The 17,468-nt window shown below is 53.9% G+C and overlaps 1 protein-coding gene across 3 annotated transcripts in view; it reads right to left on the bottom strand.

Moving 5' to 3' along the window:
* Nucleotides 1-17,468, bottom strand: part of SRGAP3 (SLIT-ROBO Rho GTPase activating protein 3) — a 151,120-nt gene that overhangs the window by 68,835 nt on the left and 64,817 nt on the right. For all 3 annotated transcript variants that reach the window (XR_009247314.1, XM_004581282.3, XM_058678393.1), the window contains exon 2: nt 1,241-1,433. Coding sequence is in view for 2 of the 3 variants with exons in the window: in XM_004581282.3 (XP_004581339.1) it covers nt 1,241-1,433 (193 nt within the window). In the remaining variant the exon portion in view is untranslated. The remainder of the gene's footprint in view (nt 1-1,240; nt 1,434-17,468) is intronic.

Raw genomic sequence — 17,468 nt, 5'->3', positions numbered from 1 at the left:
CAAGGGGACGCTCAGTTCTATGCTCCAAATCGCTGAGAGGTTTGGGGAGTTTAGAGGAAGTGAAACTCCCCGGCCACATGGAACCCAAAGTCATAGAGACCTCGGACTGTGGAGGGGCGTGTCCTTCAGCTGCTGACATGGCCCCCTGACCCGACAAGGACATTCAGCCTACAGAAACAAGGAAGCCTGGGGCTGGCACTTTGCCCAGAGGCCACAATGCCCATCAAGGCATCCATATGCACCTTTATCCAGTACCCACTCCTGCTCACGCAGGCCCTAGGAGGCAGCAGTGACCAGGCCACTGGCATGGGAGACCTGGACTGAGTGTCTGGTGCCAGTCCAGTCTCAGCCAGGCCCAGTCCTGGCCATGAAGTCGGGGGGGCATTCAGGGAGCAAACCAGCAAAGGAGACTGAGAGCTTGTCATCTCTCTCTCTCTCTCTCTCTCTCTCTCTCTCAAATCAGCAAAATCAGATGGAAGGCAGTTCTCTGAGGCACTATCATGTGGATGAGCCAGTCGCTGCAGAGTTGCTAGCCATGCATCACCAGTTAGGTGAAATAGAAGCCTCACTCCTAGCCACAAAGGCAGAGTGGCAAACAGGGAAGAGAGAATGCGGGTTTGGGAGACAGATGGTGGTGGGGACACTTTCACAGTCATGTGACCACACTTAAAAGATGATCAAAGTTGTGTGCATTTCATTATAAAGTTCTTAAAGCAGAGACAGAGCGGGAAGGGGAGACCCAGGGGAGGAGAGAGGGCTGGGAGAGAGGCAACAAGTGCCCTGAGCTTCAGAGAGCTTCGAGCTGGCACGGGGTGCTGAGAAATCAGGATGTGGGCTGAGGGGTAAAGGGCAGGAGGGCTGATCGTTGGAAATAAACTAGGAGGGAGCCTGGCTGAGGCTCCTAGGGGAGTGAGGAAGAGGAGGCTTTAGGCTTCATCTCCACAGAGAGGAAGCTCTACAGTCCAGGTGCTGCCAGGCGCGGGCAGGGGGCAAGCAGGCTGACGTCCAGGGATTACACCCCTGCACAGGTTCGGTAAATCCCCAAATCAAGGAGGGGTCTGCCCGGCATGTGGGGCAGGATTGTAGTCAGAGCAAGGACAACTGAGCGAGCACTCACTGTGTGTACCAAACACCCTGCTATTGCTGCTCACTCCTTCCCTACCCACCGTGCCCCTCCAGCCTCCTCTTACAGCCTTCCTCTGCCCCACCTCACTCTGCCCACCACCATGCCCCTTCTCACTTGAACTGGTGCTCCCGGGAACTGCGGATCTTGGAGGAGAAGCGTTCGGCCAGCTTCTCCAGGCTGCGGGAGTACTCCAACTCGATCTCAGCCTTCCTGCGGAAGAACTCTTGGAGATCCTGTAGCAGCTGCAGCCGCGACTCCGACTGCTGCTCCAGGCATTTGAACTGCTCCACCAGCTGCGTGCGGATCTCTGCGGGCAGAAGCAAGGAGCATGTTAGGCTGCGGCGGCACGGCCACTACCAGGGCCCTGCAATTCAAGTGCCCACACAACACCCTGCCCTACTGCCATCACCACCTGGCCTTGCCTAGCAAAGCTTCAACACAAGGACTCTGTACCTGCCTGCCTCTCAGGCCCTAGCCTCAGTCTTCAGGATCAAAATCTGCTTTTCTGACAAGATGCCCAGTTGGACTTTTAGGCACACTAGCCAACTCATCACATAAAAAGTATTTCCCATGTTACTATTTGCTTTGTTTTGTTTTGTTTTTAGATTCACTGAACTGGTGCTGTGGCATAGCAGGTAAATTCAGCATCCCCTATGGACGCCAGTTCAAGTCTGGGATTTCTGGCCTGTGTGCAGAACGTTCACTTTGCTTTCCATGTTAAAACAAATATACCTTTTATCTGTCGGCATCCAATCCCAGTCCTGCCCATACAAGGCACTGATCTGCAGCCAGTGCCACCAGGATCCAGGCTTGCAGCAGGTGCCACAGATCGTGGTCCAGGCTCTGGCCCTGCAGGGGTACTCGCGGCTGTGACCCTGAACTGGCCGACTCCATTTCACACTGCTGCTAGGAGCCCACACAGACGTGCTGCTCCTCATGGACCATCACACACACAGAGTAACAAAGAGAGAGAGAGAGAGAGAGAGAGAGAGAGAGAGAGAGAGAGAGAGAGAAAGGGGGAACATCCCCTCCAATTCACTCCTCCACTTTTGTCTCCCACACTGCCCCAGTCCCTCGCGGAAACTCACCCATCTTCTACCATCTGCCTGGTTCTGGCTTTTCTAGAAGTCATGCAGTTGGACTCAGTCCATGCAATGTCCTTAAGACTGTCCTTCAGTCCTTCAGTCCTTCAGTCCTTCAGACTGGCCTCTGTCACTAAGCAATATGCACCACCTGGTGGTGTCTTTCTTCCTACCATCAAACAAGATCCTTCTGCATGCCTTAGTAGCTCTAATCTTTGTGTCCACAAGCAAAGGACACACCGGGTGCTCCTGGTCATTGGAAATTACACACCAATCTGTCATAGACGTCTGTGGGCAGGTTTGTGCATGGACATACGTTTTCAACTCACTGGAAAGGGGAAATACCCTTTTCATAAAAATGTTTTCATTTTTAGAGTTTAGGCTTACACTTCTAAGCAGGATATATAGGAATTTTAAAATTAGATATAAACATCTGAATATCACAAAGGTACCAGAGAAAGGTCTCTCCCATTCCCTGTCCATCGCCGCTTTGTGTCCCTTGCCAAGGCAGCCAAGATACCAAGCTCATGAACATCCTTCCAGAAACAACGACATGTAAGGATTTGCATGTGTGAGAGGGGACAGTTCAAGGGCAAGAGGTGTCTGCACCAGGATCATGAGACAGCCAGAGGGAATTGGAATCCATCGGGGTTCCCAGGAGATGACTGTGAGCGAGTTACAGGACCACGGGAAAAAAACAAACATGCTACAATTTGTTTCTTAATGGTCCTGGGTCAACGGATGGAGAGCAGACAGTTTTAAGCGAAAGAAGGACCAGCCTTGAGTTACTACAGAAAGTCAGCTGCAGGGATGGCATGGGGAAGGGGCTTATCATCCCAGTCTCTCCACTTTTGCAATATTTTAGATTTTCCACAATAAAAAAAAAAAGCGAAGGAAGAAAAAAGCAGATGAAGTCAGGAAATTGATGCCAAGCCTGCAGCCCAGCTAGACAAGTCTGACCAGTCAGGAATGCCAACACCAGAGGCCTCTGTCCCCATCCAGCAGGTGGCTTTCTTGGGTTAGAAGAAGGGTCAAAATGTGACCTTGAAAGTGATGGTCAAGGTTGCCTCCCCAGGGACTGGTACGGCCCTATAGAAGGAGGCATGCCAGGCCCTGCTAGAGAGACTCTGGGAGACTCTACTCACTTTGCACTTGTTCCTTGCCAGGAACACAGGGATAACCTGCAGAGGGCGAGAGGCGCAAGCCACACTGCCCTGCCACCTCAGCCAGAAATAGCCAACTTCCCTGTGGGTATGAGCCAATATCAACAGAGCTGCCTCCCCAACCTGCACACACCTCCAGACTCGTGAGCAGTGCTCACTGCTCTGCTCACTGCTGCATGCGTGGGGCTCTGTGGACAGCCTGCACAACTCCATGGTGGTGGCTGTCAGATCCAGGCCACCAAGTACCTGCCTCACGCTGTCTACTCCTCACCTGGTCCCTCACTCAGCTTGGGTGTGTCTAGTGTCCACCTGCACAAGTCTGGGGAGAAGGTACAGAGCAAGGCAGACCCTTCCCGAAAAGGAGATCGACCAGGAGGCACAGACGCAAGCAACTGGCATTCAGTAGGAGGCGATGGGGGCAGGGGAGCAACAGGGGGACACCAAGAGAGACCCCTGAGAACAGAGACATCCAAGTTGTCCAGGGAAGGACCTGTGGAGCCAAGTAAGGGGCCAAGGAGAACATTCCAGAAGGCAAATCCTGGCCAAAGCCTCATGAGCTCAGGGATGGTCAGGCTGGAGCCCAAGGAATGAGAATGAAGGAGAGGAAAGAGATGTCCCAGAGGGACCCAAACCTCCTCTCTGGGACTTTCCCCATTTCTTCCTTCAAGGCCAAACCAAGACTGGAAGGAAAAACAGGAGTGTTCCGCACGCACAGTGAGAAAAATGGCGTCAGAAGCCACCAGCCATTTTCAGAGAGCAGCTGGGGAGGGCCGCAGCAGATGCCCCTGCACTTGAGTCAGGGGTCCAAGTGTGAAGGTCCCTTGCCACTGGCCCAAGTCCCTCCCGTGGGGCCTGGCACAGGATGCCCAAGACGCCCAGGACACCTGCCAGAATCTTCAGCCCAACTCCAGGGCAGCCAGCCAGGGGAAAAGTGCTTCACGTCCAGGCAGAGCGGAGGGAGACAGGACACCATGGGAGAAGCAGCCAGCCATCCGTTCACTCATGTACCCAAACAACAGGGACTCCCTAACTGCCCACCTTGTCCAAGTCTCTTCTAGTCCCATTTCACAGATTCAAAAACAAAAACTGAGATAGTCCCTTTGCAGAGTTGCTCCATCACACGGGAGCATCATTAATCGTATTCTACCCTGCTCCTTCAGTGAAGACACATCAGAGAGAGAACTGTTGGTTTGAGCTGGGCAGGACTTATCAATTGTCTCAGGGGGTCATTTATTCTACTAGGAGACACTCACTTCTGGTGTTGAGGGTCTTGTAGCAAAGTAACAGCTGTGGTAGTACTGATTTGAACCTAACCCAAGTATACACATGATGGAGACAGAGAGAGAGCACAACCCAAGAAATTGGAATGGAAATGCTACCAAGATCCAGTCAGAGCACAATCCCTCAGGCATCACACTGGTGCACACACATGCGTGCACACACACACACACATACACATACACACACACACATATACACATACATGCTGCCCAGGTTCCCAGAGACACCTGCCCACACTCACCCCTGCCCGCTCATCTCACGGGGGCGTCTCGAGCCTGCCAGGCAGCCCTGCCTCCAGAGGAGCTCACAGCAAGAGCGGGCCATGCCACGGGCTCCTGACTCAGGCTGTGGCTTCCCTCAGTCACCACCCCCCACAGCCCTTCCACACATTCACATCAAAGGAATCAGGTCAGTCATGAGCCATACCAAGCTGCTATTTGCTAAACCCCAGGTCCAGGTCCTACGCCACTGTGCAATCCACAGAAAACACACCCCTGCAGCCTGCTGGGCTGCCTCCGATAAAAGGCTTGGCCTCCACAGTGCAACACCCCTTCCAGAGCCCAGTTCCTCTGACACACCCACCCAGGCAACCCCAGGGGCTCCCCTGGCCCATGTGGCCTCAACATCCCAAAGGGCTCCCTGCTTCAGGACCACAGACCCCAGGCAATGGGGTCGGACAGGAAACAGAGGGACTCAGAAGCCCAGCCACCAGCTCCCAGGGGTAAGGTGCAAGGTGCCCCTGCCCTCTGCATCCCGCCTGGTCCCCCAGACCCCACCACCCCCATTGAGTATGCCCCACAGTCATTCCCCCTGCAGGTACCCCGTACCGACTTCACGTCTGTCCCTCAGTCACATCCCAGCAGGACAACTTGGGGACACATTTCCTGAGTATGTGATAGAAACCAGAGTGCCAAGGGACATAAAGTATCACAAGTGGTAGGCTGGTATGGGTTGCATGTTACCCCCACCCTGCCCACAAATTCCCATGTAAGGCCCACAGGAAAGGGGTTCTGGCAGGGTCCACAGGAGTGGACTGAAGTCTTTCCTGCAGAAGCAGGCCCCCCACTCTCACAGTGTGGACCAGCTACCACGGACACGGGTGGCTACAGAGCAGCACCATGCTGCCTGCTGCATGTTCCGCTTCCCATGTACTTCCCACCACTCATGGAGGCAGCACAGGGCCCACAGAAGTCGAACAGCAGCTGCTGGCACCACGACCCGGGACGTGCCAGCCTCCAGGAGCTGAGCGTGAGCTCAAAGGAACTGCTTCCCTTGTATGTCGTCTAGCTCCTGGGGCTTTCATTACAGCATCAGCATGGGGGGGGCGGAGTCACACGCTCATTCAGACAAGTCACTCCTATGAGCAGGTGGCAATGAACACCACATGCACCAACTGAGAGAGTAATAGCAACTGCTATCACCTCAGTGCCCTCCATTAGCTCAGGACTTCGAGTCTCACCCTCACCTCACACAGCAGCGAGATGCAAGCCTGCCTGGGAGGCGCCTGTCCCCAGAGCTCCAGTCTGGGTCTCTCAATCATGCTGCTGGGGTAGGGGGGTCCCAGGAAGTCAAGTATGAGAACCCCAAAGGAACACGAAGCCCAGGCCAAAGGTCTGAGGATGACATGCCTCTTTTAACAGGTACACACACTGCACAAATGAACTGCAATTTCCACAGACTGGAGGGACAACTAAGGGTACAGCATAGGACGTAGACCCTACGGAAGGAGCACAGGAAGTCAGCTGGGGGGAACCCACCAAGCTGAAGTTCCAAGGGTCATGTGACCCAGAAAGTTTGACTGAGAGCAGTTTCTGAGGCTCAGGAGTGGCTCCACTTCCCATCCAGCTCTCTGCCTGTGGCCTGGGAAAGCAATAGAGGACAGCTCAAAGCCTTGGGATCCTATACCCACGTGGGAGACCCAAAAGAAGCTCCTGGCTCCTGGCTTTGGATCAGCTCAGCTCCAGCCATTGTGGCTAATTGGGGAGTGAATCAGCAGACAGAAGATCTTTCCTGTCTGTATATCTGACTTTCCAATAAAAGTAAATAAATTTTTAAATAAAATAAAATGTAGATGCAATATGAGCATCAAAATAAATCATTGTTATAGATTAAAATCCAATGAATAAAACAGCAACCTTTGAATGAACAAGTGAATGAATAAACAAACACAAGAGGTGAAACCTTCACCTTGTAAAATGCCAAACAACAAGTTACAGAAGAGTAACAAACTCACCATTCAATCCAACATGCTGCGAAACTACTGAGTGAGAGTTTGCTGAGGAAGGGAGCTTTCACAGAATCCCAAAGGACTTCCCACAAAATGCATATTAAACACTAATTAATTAATGAGAACAAAGAACTCTCGTTCATTAACTCCACAAGGGAGAAACCTCACAGGCATCATCTGCACCACCTGATGAGAGCCACTGACCCCAGCAGTGGGACAAGCCAACACCTCACAGCACCCTACACAGGCTCCTGCTCAACACTTCATTCCTGCTTCACCACCACTGGGGCTTTAACACACTGGAGTTGGGGAGGACCCTGTGACCAGGGAGGGACAGGAGCAGAACCCAGGCACAGCTCTGTCCACGTCCTTTCTGGGGCTCTGGGAGACACAGGACAGTCAGGCAGGACACAGCTGCACCACCTCCCCCTCTGACAGATGTCACACTAGCAGGGAGAGGCAAGTGAGTGGTGGGTGAATGGTGAACCTCCAGGTTGCCACTTCTGCTTTTCCATTGCATGCCAGTCCTTCCCCAACCCCCTGCGCCCGTTCACACTCACTGTGGTGTGGGGTGGGGAGTTCCCTGGAGCCATCAAACTCACAAAAACAGAAAGTAGAGGGGAGAGCTGCTCAGGGCCAGGGGGAAGGTAGAAGAGGACTCAGTGTTCCATGAGGAAGGAGGTCCAGCTGGGGAAGGGGAAGACGCTCCGGGGAGAGAGGATGCTTTTGCCACAATGAGATAAGCAGGTGACCCCTTCAGCATATGCAATGGAAGCAGCAAAACAGGCAACGGGATAAGAAGATGCTTTGTGGTCCATCTCCAGAGGTGACACCAAGAACCCCTGTCCCTGGAGAACCCACAGGTGCTACTTTCAAGTGGCTGGGAAGGTGGGGGCTGGGAGGGTACAGAGGCCCCAGAGGACTTGCAGACTTTGGGATCCTGACCGGATTCCCTTTGAGATTCTATGCTCCATGCCCCCAACCCCAGTCCCTGCTGATGCACCTAGGAAAAGCACTGGAGGATGGGCCAAGTGCTTGGGTCCCCACAACCCATGTGGGAGACCTGGAAAAAACTTCCTGGCTATAGCCTGGCCCTGCCCTGTGACCATCTGTGGACCATGTGCGGACTGAGCCAGCAGTTGGAAGATCTCTCTTTTCTCTTTCCAACTCTTTGTCTCCCTTTCTCTCTGTGTGTAACTCTGCCTTCCAAATAAATAAATATTTTTAACAAAAAAAAGTGAACTTGCTGAATAAACACCAAATGAATGACTGAATGAGACATCAGAGCCTGCCATGCTGCCTGCTTGTCACCCCAATCCTTCTTTCAAACACACACAGCTGGGAGTGACAAGAGAAGCCACCTTGGGCCCGGCGCGACAGCATAGCGGTTTAAGGTCCTCGCCTTGAACGCCCCGGGATCCCATATGGGCGCCAGTTCTAATCCCGGCAGCCCCGCTTCCCATCCAGCTCCCTGCCTGTGGCCTGGGAAAGCAGTAGAGGATGGCCCAAGGCTCTGGGACCCTGCACCCACGTGGGAGACCTGGAGGAGGCTCCTGGCTTCAGATTGGCTCAGCTCCAGCTGTTGTGGCCGCTTGGGGAGTGAACCATCAGACGGAAGATCTTCCTCTCTGTATATCCACCTTTCCAATAAAAAATAAATAAATCTCTGGAAAAAAAAAAAAGAGAAGCCACCTTGTGACCAATCACGGCAGACAATCATGACTGCCACACGGCCTCTGCAAATCACCAAGCATTCTGCTCAGAAACAGGATCTCCCAGTGCCCTCTACAACTGGCCCCCTTCTGCTGGAAGGTAAACGGAAGCACGGTGAGCTCACAAGGCACATGACAAATAGGTCAACAGGTAACAACGTAAAGTTAAGAAGAAGGGCGTAGGGTCCAAACCGCACTCTGAACTTCTCAAAATCCCACGAGAGGCTCACAGTGTGACCCCAGGCGTCCCCAGGCCCCCTTATGGGGATCTGGACAAACTCCGACATTTCATCCTAAAGTTTCCTGTTTGTCTGTGTCAGGAGCCCAACCAGCCATGGTGCGGTTACCAGCTGCACACACACAATTGCTGCAGCTGGTTTCAAACGAATCCTTTGTTTGGAGCCGTCTACGTTTTGTGACCCTTGCTCAACAACTTTCAATGCTTCCAAAGAGAACAGGAAGAATTAAAACAGAATAACACACCCCCAGAGGGGTGTTGGCAGTACAGTGGTTCATTAGGCTACCTCTTCACCTTGCTATGCTGGCCTTCTATGTGGGTGCCAGTTCTGGTCCCGGCCGCCCCATTTCCCATCCAGCTTCCTGCTTATGACCTGAGAAAGCAGTGCAGGATGGTTCAAGTCCTTGGGCTCCTATACCCATGTAGGAAACCCAGATGATGCTCCTTTTTCCTGGCTTCAGACTGGCTCAGCTCTGGCCATTATAGCCATTTGGGGAGTGGACAGTTGACGGAAGATTCTCTCTCTCTCTCTCCCTGCAACCCCTCGTCTCTCCTTCTCTCTGTAAATCTGCCATTCAAATAAAAATAAATATATATTTTAAGGAAAGAATAAGACAATGTGTAATACTGCGAGTTCCAAATGGTGACCTGTTTTGGGGCCTCTGGCACCTGTCATGAGGCAAGCCAACTAGAAGAAGTGTTGCTGAAGCCAAGTGACCTGTTGAACAACTGCCTGCTCCTGCAGATCCAAGCAATGGAGTGGGAAGGAAAGGGGAAAGGCTGGTTGACAAAAACCCTGGTCTCATTCCTGGGTGCCTGCTTCGAGCCAGACCCTGTGTACATGAGGATGCACAGTCACAGTGCCCAGAAGCTACAGTACCAGCAGTGGGGTCCTGGAGTCACCCACAGGGAGCCTGTGGGTGAGTTGGCAAGAGGCACCCCTTTGTCCGGCACTCACAGCTCTGAGCCACACGCAGAGCCAGAACTTGGCCTTACCTCTTGCCTTGAGTACCCTGGTGCTGCAGCTAGCACAATTGTGCATGTTGACATGGATTTCCATGCTGATTCCCCTGCTGGTGACTTAGACCCGGACAGCCTCTATGGGCCTGTCTGCTGACCTGGGAAACCAGGAGACGTGACTGTGTCTGAGTGTGATAGAGCATGGAATGGGCAGAAAGGCCCAGCACAGAGCCTGACTGTAAGGAAGCACTCTGTAAGGGCCATCATGGTCATCTGGGACAGGCCACACTGCTGCCCCCACAGAACTTAGAGTCCAGTGGTAAAGTATAAAACCAGAGCCTGGGGGCCAGCACCATGACATGGTGCCCCATTTGGGCACTGCTTCATGTTCCCTCCAGCTCCATGCTAGTGGCCTGGAAAAACAGCAGAGGATGACTTATTTGAAAGACAGAGAGACAGAGAGGAGAGAGACAGCTTCCATCCATTGGTTCACTCCCCAAAGGGCTGAATCCAGAAACCTGAAACTCCATCTGGGTCTTCAGAAACCTAAGCACTTGGGCCATCCTCTGCTTTTTTCCCAGGTGCATTACCAGGGAACTGGATCAGAAGTGGAACAACTAGGACACAAAGGAGTGTGCAGCTATGAGATGTCAGTGTGGCATGTGGCAGCTTAGGCTGGCCCCAGCACACAGGTGTGAAGGGGGAGTAGAATCTACCTAGCAAGAGAACAGTCTGAGTAGGGACAGGAAGGGAGAACCTCCAGGGCTCCTAAAGGGCTTACGAGAGGCAGAGGCAATATGCATCATGGCATGTTCCAGGAACAGAGTCACTGTGGTACGTTAACATCTGAGCTCAGGTGCCCAGTGAGCGAGTAACTCCGCTCCCAAGTCCTAACACGTGACCTTGACAATCAGAGCAGCTGCACATCATACTAGTGAGGACAGAGCCATCCTAAGCTCACACAGCTCAGAGCTGACACCATGCAGGCCAAGTTTCAGAACTGAAGTGCCCCCACATGCCAAGGTGGCAACTTTTGGAGCTGGCTGGGTGCTTTCAGGGAGGAGGGGGGGAGCAAAGCCAGGTGTTGGACACCTGGAGAACTTCAGTCCATCCTGCTCCTAACATGTCACCCCGCCTCCCCAGGCCTCAGGGGCCCCACCTGCAAAGCAAAGAGGTTAGGCTAGAGCCTCCTCACACCAGTGGACAGACACCCTGACTGCTCAGAGCCTGCATGCCACTGTAGCCTGATCTCAGACATCTGGGATTTTTTTAAGTCTTACATATTAGGGACAGCATCATGGCACAGCACACAAAGCTGCCACCTGCCATGCCAGCATGCCGTATGGGTATTGATTTGTGTCCTGGCTGCTCCACTTCCTATTCAGTTCCCTGTTCATGGCCTGGAAAAGCAGCAGAAGATGGCCCAAATGCTAAAGCCCCTGCCACCCACATGGGAGACCTGGACGAAGCTCCTGGCTGCTTGCAGCCATCTGGGGAGTGAGTCAGTGGATAGAAGATTCTCTCCCTGTGTGTTAGTCTGACTTTCAAATAAATAAAGAAAGAATTTTTTGTTCACTCTCCAAATGCCTACAACAGCCAGGCCTGGGCCAAGCCAAAGCCAGGAGCCACAATCTCATCTGGGTCTCCCTCGCCAGCGGTAGGGACCCAAGTAATTGAGCCGTAATCATTCATCAGTGCCTCCCAAGAAGCTCATCAGCAGGAAATGAGGTTAAAAGTGTGGACTAGCCAGGACTCGAACCAGGCATACCAAAACAGGATGTGGGTGTCTCAAGCAGCAGTTTAACCTGTGGCACCATCACGCCCCCAATCTGTGTTTAGACAACAAAACATACCTCAGTGTCTGAAAGCACCTGACCCAGGGATGCCTGAGAAGTGCTGGAAAGCAGAGGCTTCGGTCAGCGCCCTCCAGATAGGGTGGGTGCATGGACATGTTGGGCAGCAGGAAGCCCCTGCCACATGGGCTACGGCAGCCTGGTTGACTCCAGAAGCCTCAGACACAATCAGCTTGCCTTTTTGTTGGGTTTCAGTGATTTTTTTTTTCCAGAGTGAAAAATGCTCACATGACAAGCACCGATTGGCGGTGGCGAGAAGGGGTGGGGAGCAACTGCATGAAAAAACTCCAGTGATAGAAACCAGAAGAGCTCCCCCCGCCACCGAAGACGCCAAAAGCGAAGAATGTGGGTCACACCCTGACATGTCCAGAGAGGCACAGCCGCCTTTTCCTACCCAACTCTCCAGGGCTGGCTCTGCCTTTCTCACAGACCTGGGCATGCGCGGGACTCACAGCACCACGGGTGACACAGGGACTGGCACTATACACAGCTCTGCCCCTGCACTGTCCTGCACACCTCTGCTGAGCCAGGCTGGGGCTTGGGACCCACGGGACAGCTCTGCCCTCTAAAGCCTTCTGCCTGTGGGTGGGGGAGCGAGTCCTCTCCCAGCCACTTGGAGAACAGCTGTGGCCACCCCTTGGTCCACTGCAGGAGAGCAGCACCCCCGCGACGTTTGTTCCCACCTGCCATGTCCTGCTGTGGCTGACCCCAGAGTGCCACAAGAGGAGCTCCAGGATCCCCCTGGATGGGTCCCATGGGATAGGTATCCCCTTCCCCTCACTCTAGCAGAGCGAAGTTCACCTCAGGGCCTGATCAGGCTCAGCAGGCCTGGCACTGCTCCAATGAAAGCTGCAGAAGCAAGGGTGCGTTCAAATCCAACTTCACCGTCCGTGACACCTGCAGGGGACATCTGTGACCCCAGCCCTCTCCAGAGCAGGAGCACTCAGCATGTACCCTGCAAACCTGATGGCAAATAAGAAAGCCTTTCCTGAGGTCTGGCAATTTCTAGGGAGTCATAAGTGGGTGGTTGTATTTCCCGGCCCTCATGCAGCTCTACAGCAGGTGTAAGACTGTCAAAAAGTTTTATCCAAGTTTTATAAAATCTGTTAGAATCCTACTGGAAGGCTGTTGTTATTACTATTAAAATCTTTGCTCAGATGCCTTACAATAAGCTGTGTGTGTCACACCTAAACATGACACAGAGGGCCAACAGTTCATATGCACAGATCAAGCACTGACCACCTGACCTTGCACTGACCACACTCCAGGACAGGGACCCGAATGCAGCCATTACTTCCCAAGGCAGCCAATACACAGAGCCACAGACTTCCACAACAGAAGCCTTGGGCAAGGCGTGGGCATGGCTGGCCCTGGATTTTTGGCATTCCCTGGCTTCTGCCCAGCCCAGCTCTCCTGGGCACTCTATGGAGGAAGCTGGGATACAACACAACGAGTTTAATATGAAGAAGTTCACAGGAGCTGCCCTCGGAATGCAGACCATGAGAGCTCCCTGAAGACAGCATGTGGGGAGAAGTGCACCTCCAGGGGGAACCAGGAAGAGCCACAGTGTCCAGAGCTGCAGGTTCCATTCTGGGTGGCCTGGGGACGCCACAGCAGGATGGCCAGCGGGAGAAGTAAGTGGAGATGGGAGTTATGTGACAGGAAGCTGGGGAGTTTCCAAAGCAAACAGGGGTGGCAGGGGACAGGGAAGCTCCAGTCAGGGCGATGCTCCCAGGAGAAGAAGGCCTGACCACGCTTGGCCCACTCTGGCCAGGGTACTTCCTACACTCCCTGAGGGAGAGGTGGCCACAGAGCAGGGGCATTCAATAAATAGGCTTAGAGCACACCGTGACGGCCAGTCTTATGTACCACACAGACACAGCACAGCCCAGGGCTCCCTGATTGACCCCAGGGCCCTCCTGCCTGCCCCACACCCAACTCAGCCAGGATTGGTCAAAGGGGCTGACCTCTCTCAAGGAGGGGTGGGTCAAGACACACAGGGACCAGCCCCACAACAAATCAGCTGCTGTGCCCAAGCAGTTCCCCAGCCAGGAGGAGAAACCATTAGGCTAAGGGTTCTTGGAAGGCACTGGAGTAAGCGCCAAGAAGTAATCACACAGGGCGCCCCCTAGAGGACATGGCAATGTAGACATCCGATGTTTCCAAGTTTGGTGGGTGATGCTGCAGGGGTTCCAGGAAGCTATCATGTGGCACTGCCCTGAGCCCAGCCCACCCCACTCCCATCTCTCCAGCCATTTTCTGAGACCCCTTCCTCATCCCCCAGCCACTCACCTCTCCCCAGCTGGGCTCCTCACCATCATGGCATGGGCTAAAGCCGTGCATGGGGCAGCTATGAGCCAGTTGCTTTCAATCACTGCTTAAATACAAGCACCATGCTCCGCTCCCACTGTGGGACTGGCACCACACCAGACACATGAGAATACTCAGGAAGCATCTCCCAGCACACCAGGCTCACACCATCCAGCAGTGGGGAGGAAGAGGGGGGGACGCAACCCTGGGTGTCTGCTGGGAGGTGAACAGATATACAAACTACACCATCTGCAGGACGAGAGTTCAGACACAGTCTACTGCCCTAGAGAACACAGAGCGTAAAGACAGAAACTGTAACAGGGAGGCCAGGGGCAGGGTGGAGCAGTGTGGGGCAAGGGCAGGGGAGGAGGAAGAGCCACCGTTGCATGGGCAGAGCTGCAGTTTTGCCAGATGAAGGCAGTTGAGGTGAACTGTGGCAATGGCTGCACACAGGGTAGTACTCAATGCCACTGGGAACTGCCTAAGGGGCAGGTATTTGGCACATCAGATGAAACAGCGCTGAGTATACATGCATCCCAAAGCTGAGTGCCTGGCTCCATCAGATTGCTGCTTCCTGCTCATGCACAACCTGGGAAGCAGGAGCTGATGGCTCCAATCCCATCTCCTGCCTGGCCCAGCCTTAGCTGTGGCATGCATTTGGGGGTGAACCTGAAGGTGGCAGGTTTCTTTCTCTGTCTCTATCTCTTTGTGCCTCTCCTGCTGTGCAGATGAATAAAAATTCTAAAAGACATCAGAAAATGTGGTAGATTTTTGTCTTAGGTATATTTTACCACATCTAAAATGATTTTTTTCAGAAGCTGGAAGGAAAGGTCTCATAAAATGCATATGTGAGAAAGCAGAAGCGGGAGAGAGGAGAAAGGATGAGGGGAGATTCTAGGGGGAGGGGTAACACCAGCAAGCAAAGGGCATGCAGAAGCCACCGGCAGCTGCCACCCTGAGCCAGTATGCCCTCCACCCAACCAAAAACACCATCAGGAACGCCAGCAAGGGCACAGAAGCAAGAGCCAGGAGGGCAGCCCAGCCTCACCCACATGCCCAGGAACCAAGTGGAACCCTGGCAGCGTACCCCTCAACTGCTCCTAAGCCCCCACCACCACCATGGCGGGCCCTCATCGGCACCAACTCCTGCCCAGCACATCCTGTGTACACGCCTCCCTCATCCACAAAGCCACCAGGAAGAAGAGGGCACGTGATTCCCACCTGACACTGGTGGAGACAGGACAGAGATATGCAAACACACGCTGGTTCCAGGGGTTCCAGGAGGGACACAGCAACCCTGGACACCTGGAAACCTGTCCATGGGCTCGATGGATGGCAGCATGCAGGACACAGAGCAATGATGCTCTGGGTGGCTCTGACTGGCTGAGGTGGCTCAGCCCAAGGGAGCTCTGGCACCCCCTTGGGTCCCACAGGCACTCAGGGATACCTGATGCTCCCTGCCCTGCAAGCCACAAGTCCACTCTGCTATATGGCCAGGCTGGGCCCTGGAAAAGGGTTATGTCTTTGTGCACACATTCCTGGCACACCCACCAGGTCCAGGGTGTGTTCAGGAGGGATTTGTATTGTTGGGTGGGTTCCAGGCCTGCACTTGTCTATGCCAGCCCCAGTCACCTTGAACCAACCTGTCCCAAGCAGGTGTCCAATGAGGTGTGACCACGCAATCAACAGGATCAGCAGAGACAGGGCTTCTCACACGTTTGGTAACTAAGCAGCCTGGACACACAGCCCACAGCCAGTGGGTCCCAAATCCGCTGGCTAAGAGGTCGCTGGGGATCCTGACCCTCTCCCATCATGTGTTTCTCTGTCGGACGGCAAAGTGAGGACAATATTGCACAAGGCTGAACAGAGGGAACCACGAAGGACCTGGCAAGGAACCCCCAGCACCTGGTAGCACCACAGACCACACACCTGTGAGGTTACTCAGGAGTCATACCTGCTGCATCTAAGAAGGGGATGTGTGAGGCTATCTGGGACCTTCAAAACTGTCACCACGGCATGTCACCCATTGGACTCTGGCTCAGAGACATTCACAAGTCAATGGTACCCAGACCTCCCTGCACTGCAAGAGCCAACCCCTTGGTTTCCACTGTTATTCTAAGACTCGACACCAGGCTTGGAAATGGACCCCCCCAGAGGTGGATGTCATTGAAAACTCAGGGACAAGGTACTTGGTGGTACATACATGTCGTCCATCTACAGCCCTACCTCCCCCGAGCTCCAGGCCTTGTGCTGGGCACCTCAGAGTGGGGGAAGCAAACCAACTTCTTTTAGTACAGACCCTGTGTTTCTGGTGGGAGAGATGGTTCACTGGCAAATCACATGGAAAAGTTCAAACTACAGTTGGAGACCAGCACTGTGGCACAGAATGTAAAACCACCGCCTGTGACACCACCATCCCCTATGTGTGCCAGTTCGAGTCCCCACTGCTCCACTTCTGATCCAGCTCCCTGCTAACGTGCCCAAAAAGGCACCTGAAAATGGCCCAAGTGTTTGGGCCCCTACACCCACCTGGGAAATCCAGAAGTTCCTGGCTCCTGGCTGTGGTCTGACCCTGCCCTGGTCATCATGACCATCTGGGGAGTGAACCAGTCAACCAAAGATCTGTGAGTGTGTGTGTGTGTGTGTGTGTGTGTGTCCCTCCCTCTCAATAACTTTCAAATAAATTCTTTTCTAATCTAAAAAACAAAAACAAAAACCCAGCAGTTGAAATCAGGTTCAAAGAGGAGTTTGCAGTGAGAACATGTGCAGGCAGCATCTCCGCCAGAGGAAGAGCAAGTTCAAGGCTTCCCTGGGGCAAATCCAGGTACAGCAGGGAAGCCAGGATGGTCAGCTGGGGCCTGGAGGGAGCAGGGAGACCAACCCCTGCCTCAGCCACAAATCTAGGAGCCAGTCACAGCTGGGAGAGGGTCCGACATGGTCCGATGTTACAGCACGTGGGTCTCAGGACTCCCAGCCAGCACTCTAGTCTGCCCAGCAGCCCGCAGGCCTGACCTCCTCACCCCGCAGCTTCCCACGCCCTGGACAACTACTCCTCTCCCCGCCTTGGCCCGGGCAGCCCCTGCTTTTTTAACCTTGAGGCCCCAGAGCAGACAAATAATAGGCCTGCACAGTCTCTGCTCCCCATCCCTCCCACACACACACTGCTCCAACCCCAACCCCTCTCAATCCTGGCCAGAAACGCCTCTGGGCACCCACTTCCTCCATGGCTGGCCCATGAGCTGCTTGGCTTGTCCTCAGGCCGTGGCTGCGGTCAAGGCCTCCCGAGGCCCTGGCCACTTCACTGCCCTTGGCTCCCACCACTCAGACCTCTTCCTCCCCCATGACCCAGTCACCCATGCACTGCTCTGGTAAACATCAACCCTTGCCCATGGGACAAGACTCAGCCACTCAGCAACTGTAGGGGCACCAGCTGCCTGGCCACACCCATACCCCTGCAGGGCATAGGGCAGAGGTGGGATGACTGAACAGTTGTCCTCTTGGTCACTGCAGACTGTC

The sequence above is a fragment of the Ochotona princeps genome, chromosome 21 (assembly GCF_030435755.1).
Source record: "Ochotona princeps isolate mOchPri1 chromosome 21, mOchPri1.hap1, whole genome shotgun sequence".
NCBI classification, from domain to species: Eukaryota; Metazoa; Chordata; class Mammalia; order Lagomorpha; family Ochotonidae; genus Ochotona; species Ochotona princeps.
The sequence above is the reverse complement of the archived record's forward strand: the minus strand, read 5'-3'. Positions and strand labels throughout refer to the sequence as shown.